General features: G+C 45.1%; 1 protein-coding gene across 4 annotated transcripts in view; it reads left to right on the top strand.

Moving 5' to 3' along the window:
* Npnt (nephronectin) overlaps positions 1–10,151 on the top strand; it is a 63,887-nt gene extending 53,736 nt beyond the window's left edge. For all 4 annotated transcript variants that reach the window (XM_050153056.1, XM_050152964.1, XM_050153135.1 and 1 more), the window contains 4 exons: positions 116–202; positions 688–786; positions 5,845–6,101; positions 7,471–10,151. In XM_050153056.1, the coding sequence (XP_050009013.1) occupies positions 116–202; positions 688–786; positions 5,845–6,101; positions 7,471–7,554 (527 nt within the window). In that variant the 3' untranslated portion in view covers positions 7,555–10,151. The remainder of the gene's footprint in view (positions 1–115; positions 203–687; positions 787–5,844; positions 6,102–7,470) is intronic.
* Positions 10,152–18,644: the final 8,493 nt, after the last annotated feature.

Genomic DNA, 18,644 nt, shown 5'->3' with positions numbered 1-18,644 from the left:
GATTATATCCCTCCTTATGTAAGATGAACAGAAATGCATAGGCTTTCCTTCATCCTTCTTAAAGACAGGGTGTCGTTTAAAGAAGGGGAACAAACCATCGGCTTCTCTCTTGCAGTTCCACGGCAGCCTTCGAATGACCTGTTTGAAATATTTGAAATCGAAAGAGGAGTCAGCGCGGATGATGAAGCAAAGGACGACCCAGGTAGCGGCTCTTCCATTCCAGTCTTGCCCTCCATCCCAAGAAAAGAAGTTGAATTTTCTTCTCAGTTGGGATATAAAACAATGGGTTTCATTAATAGGAGAAAATAAATAGGCAAGTTAGGTGATTTCTTCTTTTCTTTTTATGCAACTCAGTTAATTCAATCACTTGTGCAAAAATAATTACGAGTCACCATTTTCTTTTGACATCACAATAAAGTGGTGTTTGGATCATGAGATGGAAGTCATATTTTAACAGTGGCGACCCAATGGGGCCGTGAATTGGGAACACCCTTGGTTCTGTTTTTGCAGCTGAGCGCCTACCCAAAGGATGCATGCCATTTCCTTTTGAGCTCAGGGCAAGGTGTTCTGATGGGACATTACGTGTGTTTCGGAGAAAAGTCCTGCTATGTGCTTCTTCTGGTTTGCAAATCACTGGCTGCTGTCTGTAGAGTTTGTGTTCTTATCTTTCTGGCCACCTCCTTGCAGGTGTTCTCATACACAGCTGTAACTTTGACCATGGACTCTGTGGATGGATCAGAGAAAAAGACAGCGACTTGCATTGGGAGCCCATCAGGGACCCAGCAGGTAACGGCGCATCATCTAGTACCTTCTGGAACTGTTTGATCCTTTTGACCATAAGACAAAACGAAACAAAGCCACAATCCACCCCTATGGTGTGTATTCCGTCTTTTTTAGGGGAGCAGACTTGGTAGCAGTCTGTTAGACTCGTATCATGGGACACAGGTAGAAAAAGCTGGGTAACTGAGCATTTAGAGTCATCCTGGCATAAGTTTTCAAGGCACTTAGAGCACCCAATTCCCGTGATTAAAAGCAGTAACACAGTGTTCTGTGCCCTGTGGTAACAGTCCTGGGTATTTTTGTCAGTTTGATTGGTTAGTGATGATTTGAGCAGTAGATGAATGGAGACGGTTGGGATTTACAACAAACAGTGCCTCTGGAAATGACTGGCTGTAAGTCAGGTCCTGGAGGACAGAGTACACACCACCGCCGCTCCCGAGAGGGGCTTGTTCAAAAGCTCGACTTGGGCTCTTGGGAAATTAGTCCAAGTGTAAGTGTACAATGCTCACTGACGTAAACATTCAGGGCTTTGTATTTTGCCTTGTTTCAAGAAGTAAAGCTACACATTGGAGTCTTTTTCTCCCCTCAGTAATTAAGTGTTTGTTGTTGTTGTTGTTTGAAATTTTGTTTTGTTTTGTTGTTGTTGTTGTTGTTGCTTTCGAGTGAAGCCAGCTTAATGGAAGGGTGAGAAACCTAGTTTCTTTCTTCCTTTTGGTTTTGATTCTGGCTTCTAAGAACAAAGCACAAGATATGAAGGGGGAAACATGCTGTGTTTTGTCCTTCTGAAGCCCAGTTTTCAAATGCCATCCTGTCTGTAGAAGGCAACACAGAGGAGCTAGCTTGTGAGCATGTGCGCTCTGAGATAGCAGCTGTCGTGCGCAGGTCAGTGGGGCAGCGTGGCCCCCTGGGGAGACCAACAGTGCTTACGAGGGTCTTCTTCAGTGTGCGGTCTTGGCAATAAGGCTTCAAATCACCATGCCAGACTGCTTTCTTCAGAACTTCTGAAAGTGAATTAAATGCAAGTGAAAGAATATTGGATTGAAATAGATACTTTAGAATCAATATTAAAGTAAATCTTAAAAATAATGAATATTCAATAAATAGAGTTTTTTTAAGATTTGTTTTTGTAGCCGGGTGGTGGTAGCTTGTGCCTTTATTTAATCCAAAGCACTCTGGAGGGACAGGCAGATGGATCGCTGAGTTCAGGGCCAGCCTGGTCTATAGGGTGAGTTCCAAAATAGCCAGGGCTATACAGAGAAACCCTGTCTTGAAAAAACAAAAGCAAAATTTGATTTTGTTATATAAAAAAAAAAACACACATGTAATACTTCATCCAGTTCAACCATGCTCCTCTCACTTGGTCTTGAGTTACTCATATTCATGTAAGGTAAACTCTGAGCATAATATTGTTATCGTCATGTGCCTGTAAATAACAGACTCAACAGATGTTAACATCTGCTATATTCCCAGCACATTCCTCACCTCATTAATTTGATTTAACCTTCATATCCGTCCAGCGAATCAGGTGATTCTTTCACAGGAGAATCATTGCTGTCCAGAGGGGCAATGTAGGCCTGCTCAGGCTGCAAAGCTAAAGAGATAAAATGTAGTGTGTTGTAGATTCAGCTCAGTGCCTGCAGCTTTAGCCTATGTGGTTCTGTACCTGATGTAGCTAGTGCATCAGGCCTCTAAGTGGGACTGACTCAGACTGCTGCTCTGTTTGCAACAGAAAGGTCTTCTACAGGCATGGGTGATGAGCCTGTCAGTAGTGGGTATGGCCACACCATGAAGAGGAATTCATTCCAAGTTTGAAAGAATTCAATGGCTTTGTAGAAAGAGGCTGTTTGCAGTAGGTCCTGTAAAATATTCTAATTGGTTTTTAGAACAGTTTTTCAGAGCCAGGTACTGCCTTTCAGCACTGTTCATTGTTACCTCATTTGTAGATGTTTTGATTGGGACAAACCCTTCTTGTCCTGTGGTAGAAGATACATGAAATTTGGAATGGGGTGGGTGGGTGTTTTATGTGGTCATTGGACTGCGTTAAAATCAAGCAATGGAAAGGATGTGGCAGCAACTTAGGTGACAGACTAACCCCTGGCGATTAGATCTGGCTCCTGTAGGATGCTTTTCTAATTTTTACCAAACACTTGGGTTAAATGGACATCAAATTTAGATACGGAAGAAAGCTCTGCTTAACCGTGACTCCAAGCTGGAGAGAAAAGTGATTGCGGGCCGACAGAACCATCATCCAAGAGGTTAGGTTAATGGGCCATTCTACAGGGAAAAACTCATGCTGAATATGTCTCAGGGTCTAGAAACCAACCACAGCTATGGAAAGACGTAAGCAAGCATTAAACGTAAAGGACTTCAGAGTTAGTGTGTAATGAAGCCCTTATGAGTGAATCTTATGACAGTTGTTTCAGAAGGAGGCTATTTCTATAGATCGGGTCCTTTCCCAGAAGGCAAAACATCGTCCGGTGAAGTGGTTGTTCCACTTCTGAGGAGCCTTCCTCATCTGAGACTTAGTTACACATCACTCAGAAGAGAGTGGCCTGGATGGGGAGGTGTATCTTCCTTTACCTCCCAAGGTTAGAATTGTACTGCTTTGAGCCAGTTGACCCAAGGTTAGAAATCGTTCTTTGTGATTTAAAAGGGATGGGAAGCAGGACCCATGGCAGAAAACCCAGGTGGGTTTTAGTTTCCTCTGAACAAAAGCTTTCAGTGAAGCTCCTGGACAGAGCAGGCTGGTGTGGAGATGAGCTTCTCATAAACACACTGGGTGGGGTGTCCTCTGGCAAGATGTCGTTAAAGGGCTAAAGCTTCGCATGAGTTGACCTCTGAATCCAGCTATGAAGGTCTGTGTTCATACGGAAAATGTCTCAGGAAATTCTCGGGAGAATTCCCCAAGAGAACCAGCAAGCACGTTTTCAGCTTGGAGAAAAGGGTGGGAAGACAAGAAGGTGGCAGGGAGTTGGAGGATGGGAGGCGTGCACAGCATGTCGGGATGCCATTCAGAACTGTCCTACAGAGTATGCAGAGGATTCTGACCATACACATCTGACCTCTAAATGTGTGCTGTGGCATGTGGGCATCCTCACCATTTTGAACAGTTAGTCAATCAATAAATAAAATTGAAAAAAAAAATTAAACCCAAGTCAGGGCAGATGTATGGAGGAGGAATAGTAGCAACTGTTTACATCAATATCACAATTTTAGAGTATTGAGTATTTGTAGAAAGGGCTGTTTAAATCTTAGGCGCTCTGTTTGCGTGCAGTGTCTCGCAGAATGTGTTAGCATGCATTCCACAGAGATTTAAGATAATCCCTGTTTTCTTAAAACCTGCAGGTTTGCTGTAATAATCTTACCTTGGAGACAGATGTTTAATGTACACATAAAATTTTTGGCCCAGTATTTTGGGGTTGTCAATATCTGAGGGAACAGGAGGGAAGAAGCCAACATCTGTGTTTTTATTGAGTTGGATACATTGAGTGAGTTGGATACATTGAGTGAGTTGGATACATTGAGTTGGATACATTGAATTGGATACATTGAGTGAGTTGGATACATTGAGTTGGATACATTGAATTGGATACATTTAGTGAGTTGGATACATTGAGTGAGTTGGATACATTGGATTGGATACATTGAGTGAGTTGGATACATTGAATTGGATACATTTAGTGAGTTGGATACATTGAGTGAGTTGGATACATTGAGAGACAAGAACCAATCTTCTGGCAGGTTTTTGCAGTGTTTTTGGAACAGCAGTCGTTTATCTAACAAATAACCAAAGTGTCCTGTCTATCCTTGTTAATGGGGAGGTTCGAGGTGCTGGTCGGACTGGCTTCTGTTGTTGGCAGCCTGCCAGGAGCACTTAGCCCAAAACATGGGTATATCACAGTTACTCAAAAGCCACTGTTACCTAGCGGTATACCAACGTGAACTTGATAGAGAAAACCACACTTGAATAAGACACCATTCCAAGTCTCTTGCCGTGTCTTGTATAAATAAAGTGTAAGGCTATGACGATGGTCTGTCTTTGAACTGAAAGGAAAATGAGGTTTCTCCCACAACAGATACATGTGTTCAGCGTTCCAGCCACATTCTTTCTGTAGGCAGATCAGTGTTGAAACCCTCGGTTTGTTTACAGCTGCCTGCGACAAAACCACCCGCAGGGATCGTCATCTGTGCACGCCCTGACTTCCACTCACAGCTTTCTTTTGAGAAGTAGCAGACCAGCCCTCGTTACTAGAGCTTGATCTTTTTATTTTCCTAATTGCAATTCTTTAACAAAAAAAAAAAGTGGGAAATCTATAGACACGGGTCTGAGGACAGCCAAGGTGATGTGTCAAAAGTGGAGGCGTTTAGTAAGCTTTGTGTTCGCTTAGATATAACAAGACAGATAGACACAAAAACAGACAGAAATACATAGTTATAGATTTGCTTTACTGTATATAAGTCTTTTAAATCATTAACCTCCAAATGAAATTGATACCCTGGAAAGATGTGGAGAGTGTCCTGGCTCCCCGTTTGTCTTCCTGGGTTTGCTGTGCCCATGTGAGAAAGATAACAAACTGTTTTAAAACATCCTTCTGCTCTTCGGGACCATGTTTTGTACGTGGAGAGAGGACAAAATAATCAGAAATAATGCAGTTTCTATTACTTTGTGTTTTATCGTCCAGAGATTAATTGTCTACACATAAATTTTACCAGGGAAATTTTGAGTCATTTCTGCTCAACCAGTGTAGGTTGCCTGGCAGCAGTGAGTTGATGGGGGATCGGAAGGCAGCGCTTCCAGGTACCTAAGGGATGTCTGATCATATCCAAGGAGACAGTCAGTGTTTGGGCCTAATTTAATGCGTTGACTTTGTTCTCTGTGGGCAAAATAGTGGGTGCTATTTGTTAAGACCATGGCATTATAACAGGCACAGAAATAAGCTATATTTTTCTTCTTCAAAAAGATCTGGGATTCTTTATTGATGAATGTTACCATCGGAAGTTTATTAAGAACCTCCTGTCCATGCAGTTGTATGCTGGAAAGAGGCCCTGCTTTTCCCATTGCAGGTGGACAGTATCTCACGGTGTCTGCAGCCAAAGCCCCAGGGGGAAAAGCTGCTCGCTTGGTGCTACCTCTCGGCCACCTCATGCATTCAGGGGACCTGTGCCTGTCCTTCAGGCACAAGGTGACTGGGCTGCACTCCGGCACACTGCAGGTGTTTGTGAGAAAACACGGTGCCCCTGGAGCAGCCCTGTGGGGAAGAAATGGTGGCCATGGCTGGAGGCAAACCCAGATCACCTTGCAAGGGGCTGACGTCAAGAGCGTAAGTAGATCCCCAAATGGAGGCTCTGCCTTCGGAGGAGAGCCCGGGAATAGGCCTCGAAGCCTTGCTCTGGTTCAGGTCCGTTGCTTTGTGGCTTTTTCTGGGCACAAGGGCCCCCATGCGTTGCTTCTTTCTGAAATTCTTTTCTGCTTCTTCACCCTTCTTTGCTGCAGCCTTGACCACCGCACCCTCACGCCCTCGTGACGACAAACCCTTTTCAAAGAGAGAAAATTGGCAATTGAAAAAGATTTTTTAAAAAAATAAGTTGATAGAAACATCCAGGGTTTGGGGTGTTGTGATTAATGGTGCCTTCTTTTTCTCTGCCTTCAGTTCCTGAAGCGTCCAACTCTTCCTCTGATGACCTCCGTGGAGGTGGTTCTTCTTTCTGTTCTTAAGTGCTCCTCTGAAATTCGTTCTCCCCTTTGGCCCAGAGATCAGAGTTAAGCACTTCCAGATGGGATCCCAGATCCAGGATTGAAAGGCACTGTTCAGAATGGGTTAAGGGGGAGGCTTTGAGTGGTGATGCAAACTGTATTTCAGTTTTAAATTTTATTTTAAATAACCAAGTCGTGGATAGTAACAAAATGATCTGTCACATCCTACCAAAATAATGGGTGAATTTTGGAAAATTTCATTGTTATGTAGATTCTTCCACCGCTTTGCCACGAAGACTACTTCTGTTACTTGCGGTCTCTTGAAACCATGTCAGAACCATGGACCCCATTACAGTTTTTATGGGGGTTCTGAGATTTTATGTACCTTTTGCCTCTGTTTTCTTAATATTTATATTAGAGAAGTAAAAGAGGAAGATGCATTGCATCAAGTCATAGTACTGAAAGTTTTGTCCCGATTTAAGGGAGCAGGGCTACCAAACAGAGGGTAAAATGCGAGAGGGCAGATGTTGGGCATTGCACAGCCAAAGCAGCAGTGTCCTTGGACTGTGGTGTATGCTTCTGTCCCAGTGTGGGTGGTGAGGGGATGTTAGCAAGGGAAAACCAAGGCAGGCTGCAAGACTTGCATCTTGTAGCTCTTCAGCCCCTGCTTTCCCAGCTTTATGTCCTGGCATGATCTTCTTCCTTCTAAACCATGCTAGTCTTTGACCCGTGTCCACTCTGCAAGCACGCCTGCAGGAAACTAGTGTGCGAGAGAATGCCAATTTGAAGAGTTGCTGGTTCTGAGTACTGCGGTCTGGTGACCAGCTTACTGGTCCACGTGTACCAAAAGGCACACACTGGCATCCTGGTGGTGTTTCCATTTGCTGTAGAAGTCTAATGTTTGGTTTGGGGGAAGGTTTGCCCTGTTATGCTCCATGAGTGAGCCCTGGGAAGGGGCAGAGGAGGCCTGACCAGTGTGTACATTCTCTCCCTAGGTCATCTTCAAAGGTGAAAAAAGGCGTGGTCACACAGGGGAGATTGGATTGGATGATGTGAGCTTGAAAAAAGGTCACTGCTAAGAAGAACACTAGCAGCTCCAGAGCTAGCAGTGAACTGTGTCGTTCTTCCTCTTTCTCCAATCCTTGCCTTCTCATCTCCCCCTTATCAGGCCTAGGGCAAGAGTGGGTCAGGAGGAAGGCTGGTTGGTGACTCAGGTCTTGGTGGCCTGCTTTTGTGCAATCCCAGTGAACAGTGACCCCCCTCCTTGAAGTACAGGAGCATCTGCAGACACATCCAGGCCCTTCTGGGGTGGCACCTTCTACCCTGTATCTCCTTTATGAAGGTCTTTGGCATATGTGACCCATGCCATCCTTCATCCTGGTTACAGAGTGGGCCCGAGAGCCAATTATGGGAGGAGTTTCCATTCTGTGCAAAAGGTATTCTGTGATCTGTCCAGTGTTGTGCCATGAGTAGCGTTGACTTTGCTTACAGTATGATGTACAGCGTGCTTGTGAAGCTAGTTGAAGCTAGTTGATCCTTTTCCCTTGTTCTGGCCTGACCTCACTCTGACTTTTACTGCCATACACCTTATAATGGAAGGGCGTATAATGTATTAAGATGCATTTACTCTTGTAAACTGTGTTTTTCTTTTAAAGAGAGTTATGTAGGGTGGGCATGGAATTCCTTGTTAGTTGTACTGTGTTTGTGTAAATGTGCTATTAATATAAGTAATTTACGTGTTCCAAATATTCACAGACTCTAGTTGCAAGGTCAAAGGCAGCTTATGATAGCTTGAGTTAAAAAAAAATACACGGTGAAATGTCATCCATGCCTTGACCTTATCCTGGCAGCAAGACAGCTGGCAGAGGTGTCCTGCTGGGGTAGTGGAATTACTTTATTTCAATGTCTTCGAGTTTGGTCTTTACAGAAGAAAGTAAGCCATTAAGGGAAGCAAGGACCTTCAGTTAATATAGAAACCCTTAGGTTTTGAGTTATACCTTCAGCCAACAGCTTTCACCATTGTAACGTGGCTCCACCAGTGAGGAACTTGGTAAAGATGTGTTGGGAGCTGGGGTGTAGGGTAGGCCCATGGGACAGGCATTCACAGTGAGCTTTAAGTTGACAGCATGGGGTGCCCACGAGTGTAGCTCATGGCTTCCATGTCTTCCGGGGCTGGGATGGGAAGCAGGCGTGCACACTGAGGCGCTGCAAGCAGAGGAATGAGACACACTCAATACAGGAGCACGGGATTGGAATTCTCACATCCACGAAGCCCCAACCCTAGCGCCTCCCTATCACCCCTTTGCTAATTTAAAAACTCCTAACTTTAAAAAAGTCAACTTTCTCCTTACCTCTCCATCACTTCTGACTAAGTAATCAAAATATTTTCTGCTGTTTTTGCCAGGAAACACAGAGAGGATTAAAGGGTTGGAAAAAAAGATCTATGATGAAAAAGTTAAAGCACTGGGATTATTCAGCCTGGAGAAGAGAAGACTGAGGGCCAAACCATTGCTGGTTTTCCAGTATGTGAAGGGTTGGCACCGAGAGCTTGGGGACCAGCTGTTCTCCATGTGCACTGAGAATAGAACAAGAGGAAACAGGCTTAGGCTAGAGTGTGAGGGGACACTTCCTGGCAGGGACAGTTGCTAAGCCAAATCCTTTACAGAGAAAGAAGTGCGAAAGTCATAACCTCTCTCCCTCTACCTCCACCTCTCTCCCCCTTTCCTGTTCAGCTCCTCCCTTCCTCTCTGTCTCCTCTTTTGCTCCCACCACTTAAAAAAACTGCATTAAATTTTTACCTATTTAAGGTACCCTTACTTCAAGGTGAAGTACCAGATTATGAACGCTAGAAGATACCCCGATCCCCACAATGAGTCCAGAAATAAGTGATTTGGACTAAGCTCTGAGCCAGGCAGTCTTCTCTTGACCTGCTGGAAAGAGCACAGGAGGAGATGCTGAACTCCCTAAAATGCCTCTCACTCAGCAGCCAGCAGCAGTAAACAGTAAATCCCCCCGAACTATTTATCTTTGGAGAGGTTATAACAAATTTTTCTATCGCTTAATAATGTCCTAATGTAGCGATATTAATGTTTTATTCCTGGGCAAGAGTATGACCCTGTTGGTTGTTCAGTAATGGCTTGTTTAGACGTGTTTTTCAGAGAGACCCAATCAAGAAACACAGGTCCGAGAGACTTTTGTCTGGTGCATTGTCTCTGCTTTGCATGTGGCAGGTTAACAATGGCTACTGAACATGTTAACCACAGCACTGTTAGCGCTTGCCCTCCAGACTCCTCCCATGGTTCACACACTTGGTAGGAGCCTTCTATCCCACAAGCTGGTATTATGGTTTTGAACAGGCCCAAGTGACTTTGTCATTTAGCTGACAGAGGCAGAGTTGGGGCTTCTGACCTGAGTTAGTAAAGGCTGATAATATGTTCTTAGTTCCATTTTTCATGGTTCAGTTCCTTTTTGGTCATGTAACTACACAGCTGAAGGCGAAAGGGGACAGAAGAATTTCACTTTGAGGTGCCAATAAGACATTGCACTACACTGAAGAAGTTATCCAAAGTACTGTATAACATCTTGTTTATTATTTAATGTTTTCTAAAGTGAAAAATGTTTGTGGTTTTTGGCCAAATAAAATCAATCTTTGTAAATAAAAACACTGTTAATAATACTGATTGTCTCTTGCTTGCTTTTTGGCTTCTGATTTTTGTGCCTGGGGTCCCAGAACAATACACCGGTCTATTACAGCCATGTTCAAAATTTTTTTTCTTACTACCTGGGAGAGTGGGAACACAGATATTGTTATACTTTCTGGGTATAGACATGGGGCCCGTTTCAGCACATTCACAGACAAGAGCGAATGGGCCATCGGGACACAAGCCTGCCTCACTCAGTTAGCTACCTTTTATAATTTACGGAAAACATTGCTCTTTATTCCAAGATAAGCTGTAAGCAAATAGTCAAGTATATATGTATTAGTAATCATGTTAATATATAACATTTCTCACTCCGATAACTTTCCCTAGTGGAAAGAAAAACAACGGTGAAGGAACACAATGAAAACATTTTAAGAATAAAAGTTCTTGTATAGAATTAGGGAGAACACACTTATTCCTGCTCTAGAGGCCATGGGACCTGAGAGAATTGAGCCAATAAATAAGGCAACTAAAGCCTCGTGGAATAGCCAGCTTGACTCGGAACCCCAGACAATTTACACTCTGAGGGTAAGAGAGGGTCACATGAGTAAAGTTCTCATGAATTCAAGATATATGCAGTCACAAGGACAAGTGGCACATGGCAGAAACATGGTTTTTCCATAGAGGCATATAAACATTCAATTGAATAATGACAACAAGCAATCATGAGTAATCTGAAGTAAACTCTCTCCTTTCCACCTCACCTGGGAGAAGAACAAAAGCACATTCCAAAAACAGTTCGTGCTTCGAAGAAGCTGAGGTCACAAGACCTGTTACCTTGGAGCGTTGTCACAAGCACTCAGGATTCTCCTCACACAACTCCATTTGGACCATGTTCTGACAGAACTGAATGCCTTCTTTCCTCCCAGTATGCAGAGAACGCTTAACTGCTGGGGACATAAATCTTCCATAACTCCAGTATGCTTTCCTGCCTCAGGATTCTTTCTAATCCCTTGGAAAGCTGAGAAAACCCAGTTGAAGCTCTACTGAGCACACAGAAGGTGGGGAAGCAGATACAAGAGGGGTCCAGGGCATGATTTATTGATTTGTGTAGCAGATTTTTGAGCAACGTGTGTGTGTGGCTCTGGGGACCAATCCTGAGCAGACTTGCCCACGAGACGTCTCAGTCTAGAGGAGGGAAGGGACATTTATCAAAATTACAAATGCAGAATTGGTATTCTGAGGAGCATGCATATTGAGGGTTCTAAGGCTGAGGGAACTTCAGGGCCTTTATGGGACTTTCTGAGCCTCACCACCTGGGAACCACCTGCAGCTATATTTGAACTCTCAGTCCCACCTGGCAGGGAAGGGGGTACATCTCAGGAGTGTCCATTTCTAACCAGTCTCCAAGAGATATCTTCGCTGTTAAGGATAAGGCAAGGTGCAACAGCAAAACATCTTTCCATAATTCAAATTCAGCAGAAACAAATGTAACAGACCTTTACACAGCTAAAGTAATATCCCACAGCATAAACAAATATAACACACCTTTATACAGCTAAATATCCCACAACATAAACAAATGTAGCACACCTTTACACAGTTAAATATCCCACAGCATAAACAAGTGTAACACACCTTTACTCAGTTAAAGTAATATCCCACAGCATAAACAAGTGTAGCACACCTTTACACAGTTTACTATTCCACCACAGTCAGTTCATTAAAAACTAAAGTATGAAGCCATGGCATGAACAGGTCATTTGAGTTTTAAGCATATAGATTCCTACCTTGTAGGCTGCAGTTCACCTTCTCCAGCATTTCCAGATCACACCCCTACAGCATCTTGCAGCGTTTCCCCTCGTATATTTATACTAACCTACAGCAGTGTGTCACACTGACCCTCAAGAGGCATTCGGTGATGCTGGAGAACATTTGTGGTTATCACATCCTTGGGGGCTACTGGTGTCTAGTGGATAGAAATCCGGTCTGTTATAAATATCCTACAAAGGGAAGGACAGTCCCACACAGTAACAGATTATCCAGCCTCGAATAGCAACAGTGACAAAGTTGAGCAAACCTAATCTAAAGCACTGCTTTACAAGGCGTTATGGTGTGAATTTAGACCCAGCGGCTGGGGTGTTAGGGGCTCGGTTTTCCTTGGTGCTTGTATGTGTTGGAGAAACTAAGAGGTGGGACCAGAAAAAGGTCATTTGGGGTATGTCTTCAAGGGGGATGATGGGAATCCCAGCCCTGTCTGTCTCCCTCCTTCAGCATCCCCTCTGTCATGAAGTGTTAGGCTTTCCTCATGGCTGGCCCTCTGGCCCTTTGCAGGCTCCAGGCAAACCCACTGACAGAACCATGGCCTGAAATTTGAGCCCAGATATGTTTTCACATTTTAGGTGAACTAAGTTGGTTGTCTGAGTGCTGATTGGCACAGATAGTATAGTCTCTTACCAACACTGGTACAGGAAAGTGTTAGAAATGTCATTTCTCTGCCCCTATATTAGGTCTACAGGAGGCAGAGCTTGAGGTGGGCCCAGCACTAAGTTCTGTAGGTACGCCTGACACAGGCTAGCTTGAGTTTACTGCCAACTCTATTTCTACCGCCCATGGAGGTGACGCCCATGACAGCATTATCCCTACCCCTAATCCCTGGCCTACTACAGCGTGACTGTAAATACAGTCTCCACCCACACCTAGTAGGACCACAGGGGCATTGGTAGTTATGATCACTCACTTCATAATCCTTGAAGCCTCTTCTCCCATGGCCTCGATGAGCCAAATTTCTACAGGCCCAGCAACTGATTGTGAAGTCAGTTTAACTCCAGCTGTATTGGTCACAGTCAGCTATTAGTCATCTTTCTCAAGCCTCCTCTCTTCTCCTGATTCCTTCCTTCTCTGTATGAAAAAGGATATTTTATTAATTTCGTTGATCCTTAAAATCTGCCTGTTTTCTACTTTTTTTATTTTTAATCTGCTTGAGTCTTCCTGCAAGTGTTGCCTCCCCTGAATGAAAATGCATAATATTGTGCTTAACATGATTTTCCTTTTGGAGTTTAAAAAAAAAAAAGAATGAACTCTTCCATGATGATTTAATTAATTTTAATTAATAAGCTATTTTACACAAAGGAGCAAGAGCCGTCCATCACGTTCATACAGACCAGAGTTTTTCTGTTATCTTCTGTAAAGAGATTTGGGTACAAGGTTTCAAACCTGTTTTTAGATAAGATAGTTTGGGGGGATTTTTAGACACCTTAGTTCTAGTGGAGTCGAAGTTGCTGAATCATCTAAAGAGGTGGAGAAGGGGCTGTGAGGACTTAGGAAGCTTGGGGTTTCACGGGTGTCGGGAACAATGGTGTGCTTCTGCCTCCCCTGTTACTGCAGTCAGCAGCACGAGCCCCACCTGTGATGTGCAGCCCGCCTCGGGCTAATTGAAATTTCCATAACGAGGCTCCCCAGATGATGTCCATGCCCACGGAGGTCTTTAAAAGACTCTCATTAGCATATAAGGCTGTTGGCCGGAGCTCTGCCCTCCCTCTCCCACATGGAAGGCCCCCGTGGAACAAACACAACCATGCTTTCCAAGCCGATGCCTGTTTCTGGAACCTCAGCCGCACCTTGGGAATGTGTTTAGAAGATCCTCAAGCTCAGCTCAAACCCGTGGAGCCAAACCCTGGGGCAAAGCAGCATTCTGGCTTGGACGGCCTATTGGTAATGCTGAGGCTGGTGACCACATCGCCTAAGGCTTGAGAACCCGCACTTTGAAGATGGCCGCTCTAGATAACGGAGGTGCAAGTGCACCCTATGACCTGTCTCGGTTTGTGGATCCCCTCCCCAAGCCAGCGCTGCACCCATGAAGCGTGAGGTTCATCACTGTGTCGGGGCCACCTCTGAATGAGGAGAACCTGGATTGTTTTGCCATCGGTGTGACTCACAGAAGTTTGTTCATACTCTGAAAACTTACCCGGTGGTTTCCATAGTGTTTCATTTGGTGCTGACTGTAATCAAGGACATAGAAACTATTGCTTCCCAGACCGGACTTGAGATGGAGTGACTTGCTAAAGAACAGTGATATGAAGCGCCGAGTTGCTTCTTAGACCCCAAGGGACAGTCATTCCACGTTCTGCTAGATGCTTCAAAGGTAAGTATAGATGATGTTTCTGACAGCAGGTTCTTTTCAGATCTTTGGGTGAATTAACTGGAGATATATTAGTACTTGAGAAAATGATAATCCACCACTTTGTGGGCTACGTGTTAACATCAACGAGGGGAACAGTCACAAATAACTATTTAGGAGTTTCATTGCACAATGCCAACAACTTTCTCTGGAAAACAAAAATCTAAATTATCAGCATTTATCTGTGTACCCAAGGCGATTAGATTAGATACTGTGCCTTTCCTGTGTCTTCCGGTATGTTTCTAACTAAGTCTTTGATGTAGCAACTTGTAAATTTTTTTTTGCTTTTTGTTTTCATTTTTGATTTTCAAGACAGTGTTTTTCAGTAGCTTTAGAACCAGTCCTAGAACTCTTTGTAACTCAAGCTGGCCTTGAACTCAGAGATTCCCCCTGCCTCTGCCTTCCGAGTGCTGGGATTAAAGGCACGTGCCACCACGGTCAGGTAGCAACTTGTAAATTTAAAAAAACCACCTACACCTGCAACGTCACAAACACACACAAACACGCGCGCCTTGACATCATTTATGCTAGCACGCCCCTTTGGCCTTGACATCATTATTTATGCTAATGTTCCTCACAAAGTTCATGGTCAGAAGGGCAGCTATGAGTTTCTGTTTTTATTAACATGCCCTCGTACCACCGTTCTTACAGAGCAATCCTGGGGCTTGCAGAGAGTCTGGCTTTCATTTGCGGCTGTACTCAGCTCTAACTCTCAAGCACTGTGACCAGTGACCACATTTGGCTGCAGCTCGGCATTTTGTAAACTGTTCCTTCATCTTGTATACCACTTTCCTCATATTTCATCGCTAATGCTTTGGTTAAACAGTGTGTGGTGGGGGAGAGCTAGAAAGAACATTCGTGAGGCCGCTCGGGAAATCCAGTTTGGACACTAGCTAGCATCTCAGTCAAGAATGAACGATTCTGCCCCACATGCCTCTGGCCCGCTTGTCAGATGCCATCCCCTCCATGCTGGGCTTCAGCCCTTGACTTGTCCTGTGAGGGTGACAAGGAAAGTGGGAGCTAGCAGTACGAGATTATTTCAGAGTTTGCGAATGCTTTTCAGGGACACCTTATTTGACCTCATTAAAACTACACATAATACTTCCTCGTTTGACTGCAGTGCTTGTTTGGATGTAGATAGTCGTAAGCCTCTTACATCATAGATGAGAAATCAGCGTCGAGATGCTAACCAAATCCACAAAGGTCAAGTGGGTAGTGAGGACTGGTAAACCGTGATTTAAATCGAGACCCGGTTCTTCAGTTTCCTCCCTGTGTCAGGGCCAGCAAGGCAAGTCCTCAGAGCCCTGGGAATGCTGAGCAGAGGCAAAAGAGGCCTCGGGGGCTGAATATCCACATGTTTATACTCAGGAAACCTAGTATCTAGCTTAGCAAATGCACAAAATTGATAAATATTTATTATGGAACGATGAACAATTCAGAAAGAAGGAAGAAAGGGTAACTTATACCTCAGCCTAGAAATCTTGGCTGGCACCTGGGTGCACGCACACCCATCCGAGAACTTTTCTTCTCTTAGTTCCTATGCTATCTAAGCCCACATGGTACACTCACAGGAACCATCACCTTGACGTCAAACCTGGGTCTACTACTTCATGTTAATGGCAGTACGGAAATCTCTGGAAAGGACGCAGCATAACATGGTGTCTTTTCTCGGGGACTTTGGCCTGTCTCTGTAGACAAGCCCCGTTGAATTCCAGAAACCTAATGACGCTTTGGGACATGGTTCACAGCCTCTTTGTAATTGCTGGCCTCTTTTCTTTCCCGGTCTGGCTCCAGTGACCCAGGGAGACATTCCCTGGAGGCCCTGGGATGTAGCACAGTAGGTAGGGAAGCCGGACCTGAACAGAACTGAGAACGGACAGCTGTCTAATGAGAATCTCCCCTTTTCCATCCAAAAGCATTTCGTTACCTCTCCTCCCCTCTCCCCCCTCCCCCACACAAGATGCAACACCACCGGGCACTGCCTCCCCTCTGCTCAGTGATCCATAGAGGGGAGTTAGCACAGGGCGGCTAGGGAGTGGGTTTCCTGGCTCCAGGGTAAGCTCCCTGCCCTATTCTCTAAGCTGGTGCTAATGAACACATCCCAGCATTAAGCTAAAGTCAATGTTTAGATGCCCTTGCTCTTAACAGAGCTTTGTTCTGGAAGACTGAAGGCAGGATACCTGTGAGGCGGGAAATCAGCTGTGTTGGTGACCCATCCCAGTCTTAGAAAATGACTCCTGCTTGTGTCTCAGCAGCCCTGGTACCCTCCCACAGCCAAAATACAGCGGACTAAATTTGCTTGAAAATAGCATTGTATTCCAACAAGGGCTTAAGTTACTGGATATCAAAAAGACAAAAAAAAAAAAATCAGATGCTGAGAGAATGCTTTTAAAAGACAAAAGCATCAGGATAATGGGCAGCAGTTTCAGGGATATATCTGACAAAGACAAACCAATCCTTGTCTTTTTCCTAGACATGGACTGGTTCCAAGCTGAAGAGGTTTGCACTGGGAGTTAGAGGGTCTCAGAGGCAGCTGGGCCCCTTCTCAAGGTGCTTCTGTGCAGTCCGCAGGAAGCGCACCAGCAGGATTAATTGACACCCATAGCCACACAGGCAGAAGTTGGTACTTTAGCCTCTAAACAGTGCTCTAAAGCAGCGGGTCTCACCCTTGCGAATGCTGTGATCCTTTCATGCGTTGAAACATGCATTCCTCGTGGTGTGATGACACTCCCCAGCCATAAATTATTTTCATTGCTGCTTCATAACTGTAACTTTACTACCGTTCGGAATCATACCATTAGTATTTTTTGAGATAGAGGGTTGCTACAGGGGTCGCGACCCACAGTTGAGAACCACTGCTCTACATGGTTGGGTGAACACTATCAGCTTTCTCAGAGGTTGGGGAATGGCTTAGCTATCTTCTCCACAGAGGAGTGAGAGCATTGGGTCTCTGGAGACTCCAACAACAGTTCTCTCGTTCCTCTGCACGCCTCTTTCACGGTTCGGGGCCAGGCAGAGCGCTCTGTGCTTTGTAGCATTGCCACTGGGAGATTTGACCCCAGAGAAGCCACACCAGGGAGAGAGAAAGCAGACCGTGTGCAGTTAATTAATCAGATAAGCTGCTGCAAAGGAAGAAAGGTAATGGCTTTTGAACACTGGCAGAAAGTGCTCTGTTTTAGGAAATGAGAACCATATAGATACTGCTTTTGTGTTCGTTTTATGCTTCATATTTTTTGACACACAGGTCGTGTGTGTGTATGTATGTATATATGTGTGTGTGCATGCGTGTTTAGGCCAATGTGCCATAGCCAGCATGTGGAGGTCTGAGAACAACTTGGAGTTCGTTCTCTTTCTGCAATGTGAGTTCCTGGGATTGAGCTCGGGTCTTTTGGCTTGTCAGCAGATGTCTCTACCCATTGAGCTATCTCACAGGCCCCATGTAAAAGGATAAAAAAAAATGATGTGGGACTGTAATGGTCTGCTCTGTCCCTTTAGGAGACAAGCCATGCCCACTCCCTCCCCTGGTCGGCCAAGGCAAGCTGATCTTCAGCTTCCAACCTGAGTCCCTTTTTTCCCTTCTCCCTCTTGAAGAGGCAGCTTCTGTCTCACCTTCTCCCCACTTCTCCCCTTCCCCCTTCTGTTTCCTCTCTCTGCTTTTCTCCCCTTCTCCCCTTTTTCTCCATTCTAATAAATATCCAACCTCACTCTGCATGGTGTGCTTAATCTGTCTCTCACCTGCCTAGTTGCTCCCTGCCTGGGACCAAGTGCCTTCGGAGACCTGCAGCATAATCTTGTGGCTTGCCCATCCATCTGTCTCTCCTCGTGGGACTGGCTGCCCTGTTGAGGTCTCTTGCCCACCATGTGGCTCCCTGCCCAGAACTTGCTGCCCTTCGTAGCCCACTACAGCTCCTTGGAAAACTGCACCATCCCTGCCTGGGACTGGCTGCTCTTGGGACCCACAACCCACTGCCTGCCACCACTTTGGGGACCTGTGGCGTGGTCTCTGGACCTCTGCCAGCTGCATGCCGCCACTTTGGAGATCTGTGGTGTGGTCTCAGTACCCACTGCCTGCAGCCACTTTGGGGACCTGTGGCATGGTCTTGGGACCTGCTGCTTGCTGCAGCCACTCGGGGGATCCACAGCATTTTACTTAAACCATAACAGGTACCTTTTGGCAGACCCTGCTAAGGTATGCCACTAGCAAACATGCCACATACAACCAAGTTAGTACAAGAGGTTTATGTGTGGTTGGGGGGGGGGGTGCGAAAGAGTGGAAAGACCATGTGGGAGTGGGGACTTGAGAGAGATAGGAGAGGGGAGAAGAGGCAAGAGAGGAGAGAGAGAGGAG

This window comes from Alexandromys fortis, unplaced genomic scaffold (genome assembly GCF_014885135.2).
Source record: "Alexandromys fortis isolate MF-2015 unplaced genomic scaffold, M_Fortis_MF-2015_v1.1 scaffold_19, whole genome shotgun sequence".
In the NCBI taxonomy this organism is placed as follows: domain Eukaryota; kingdom Metazoa; phylum Chordata; class Mammalia; order Rodentia; family Cricetidae; genus Alexandromys; species Alexandromys fortis.
Note: the sequence above shows the minus strand (reverse complement) of the source record. Positions and strands in the feature narration are given on the sequence as shown.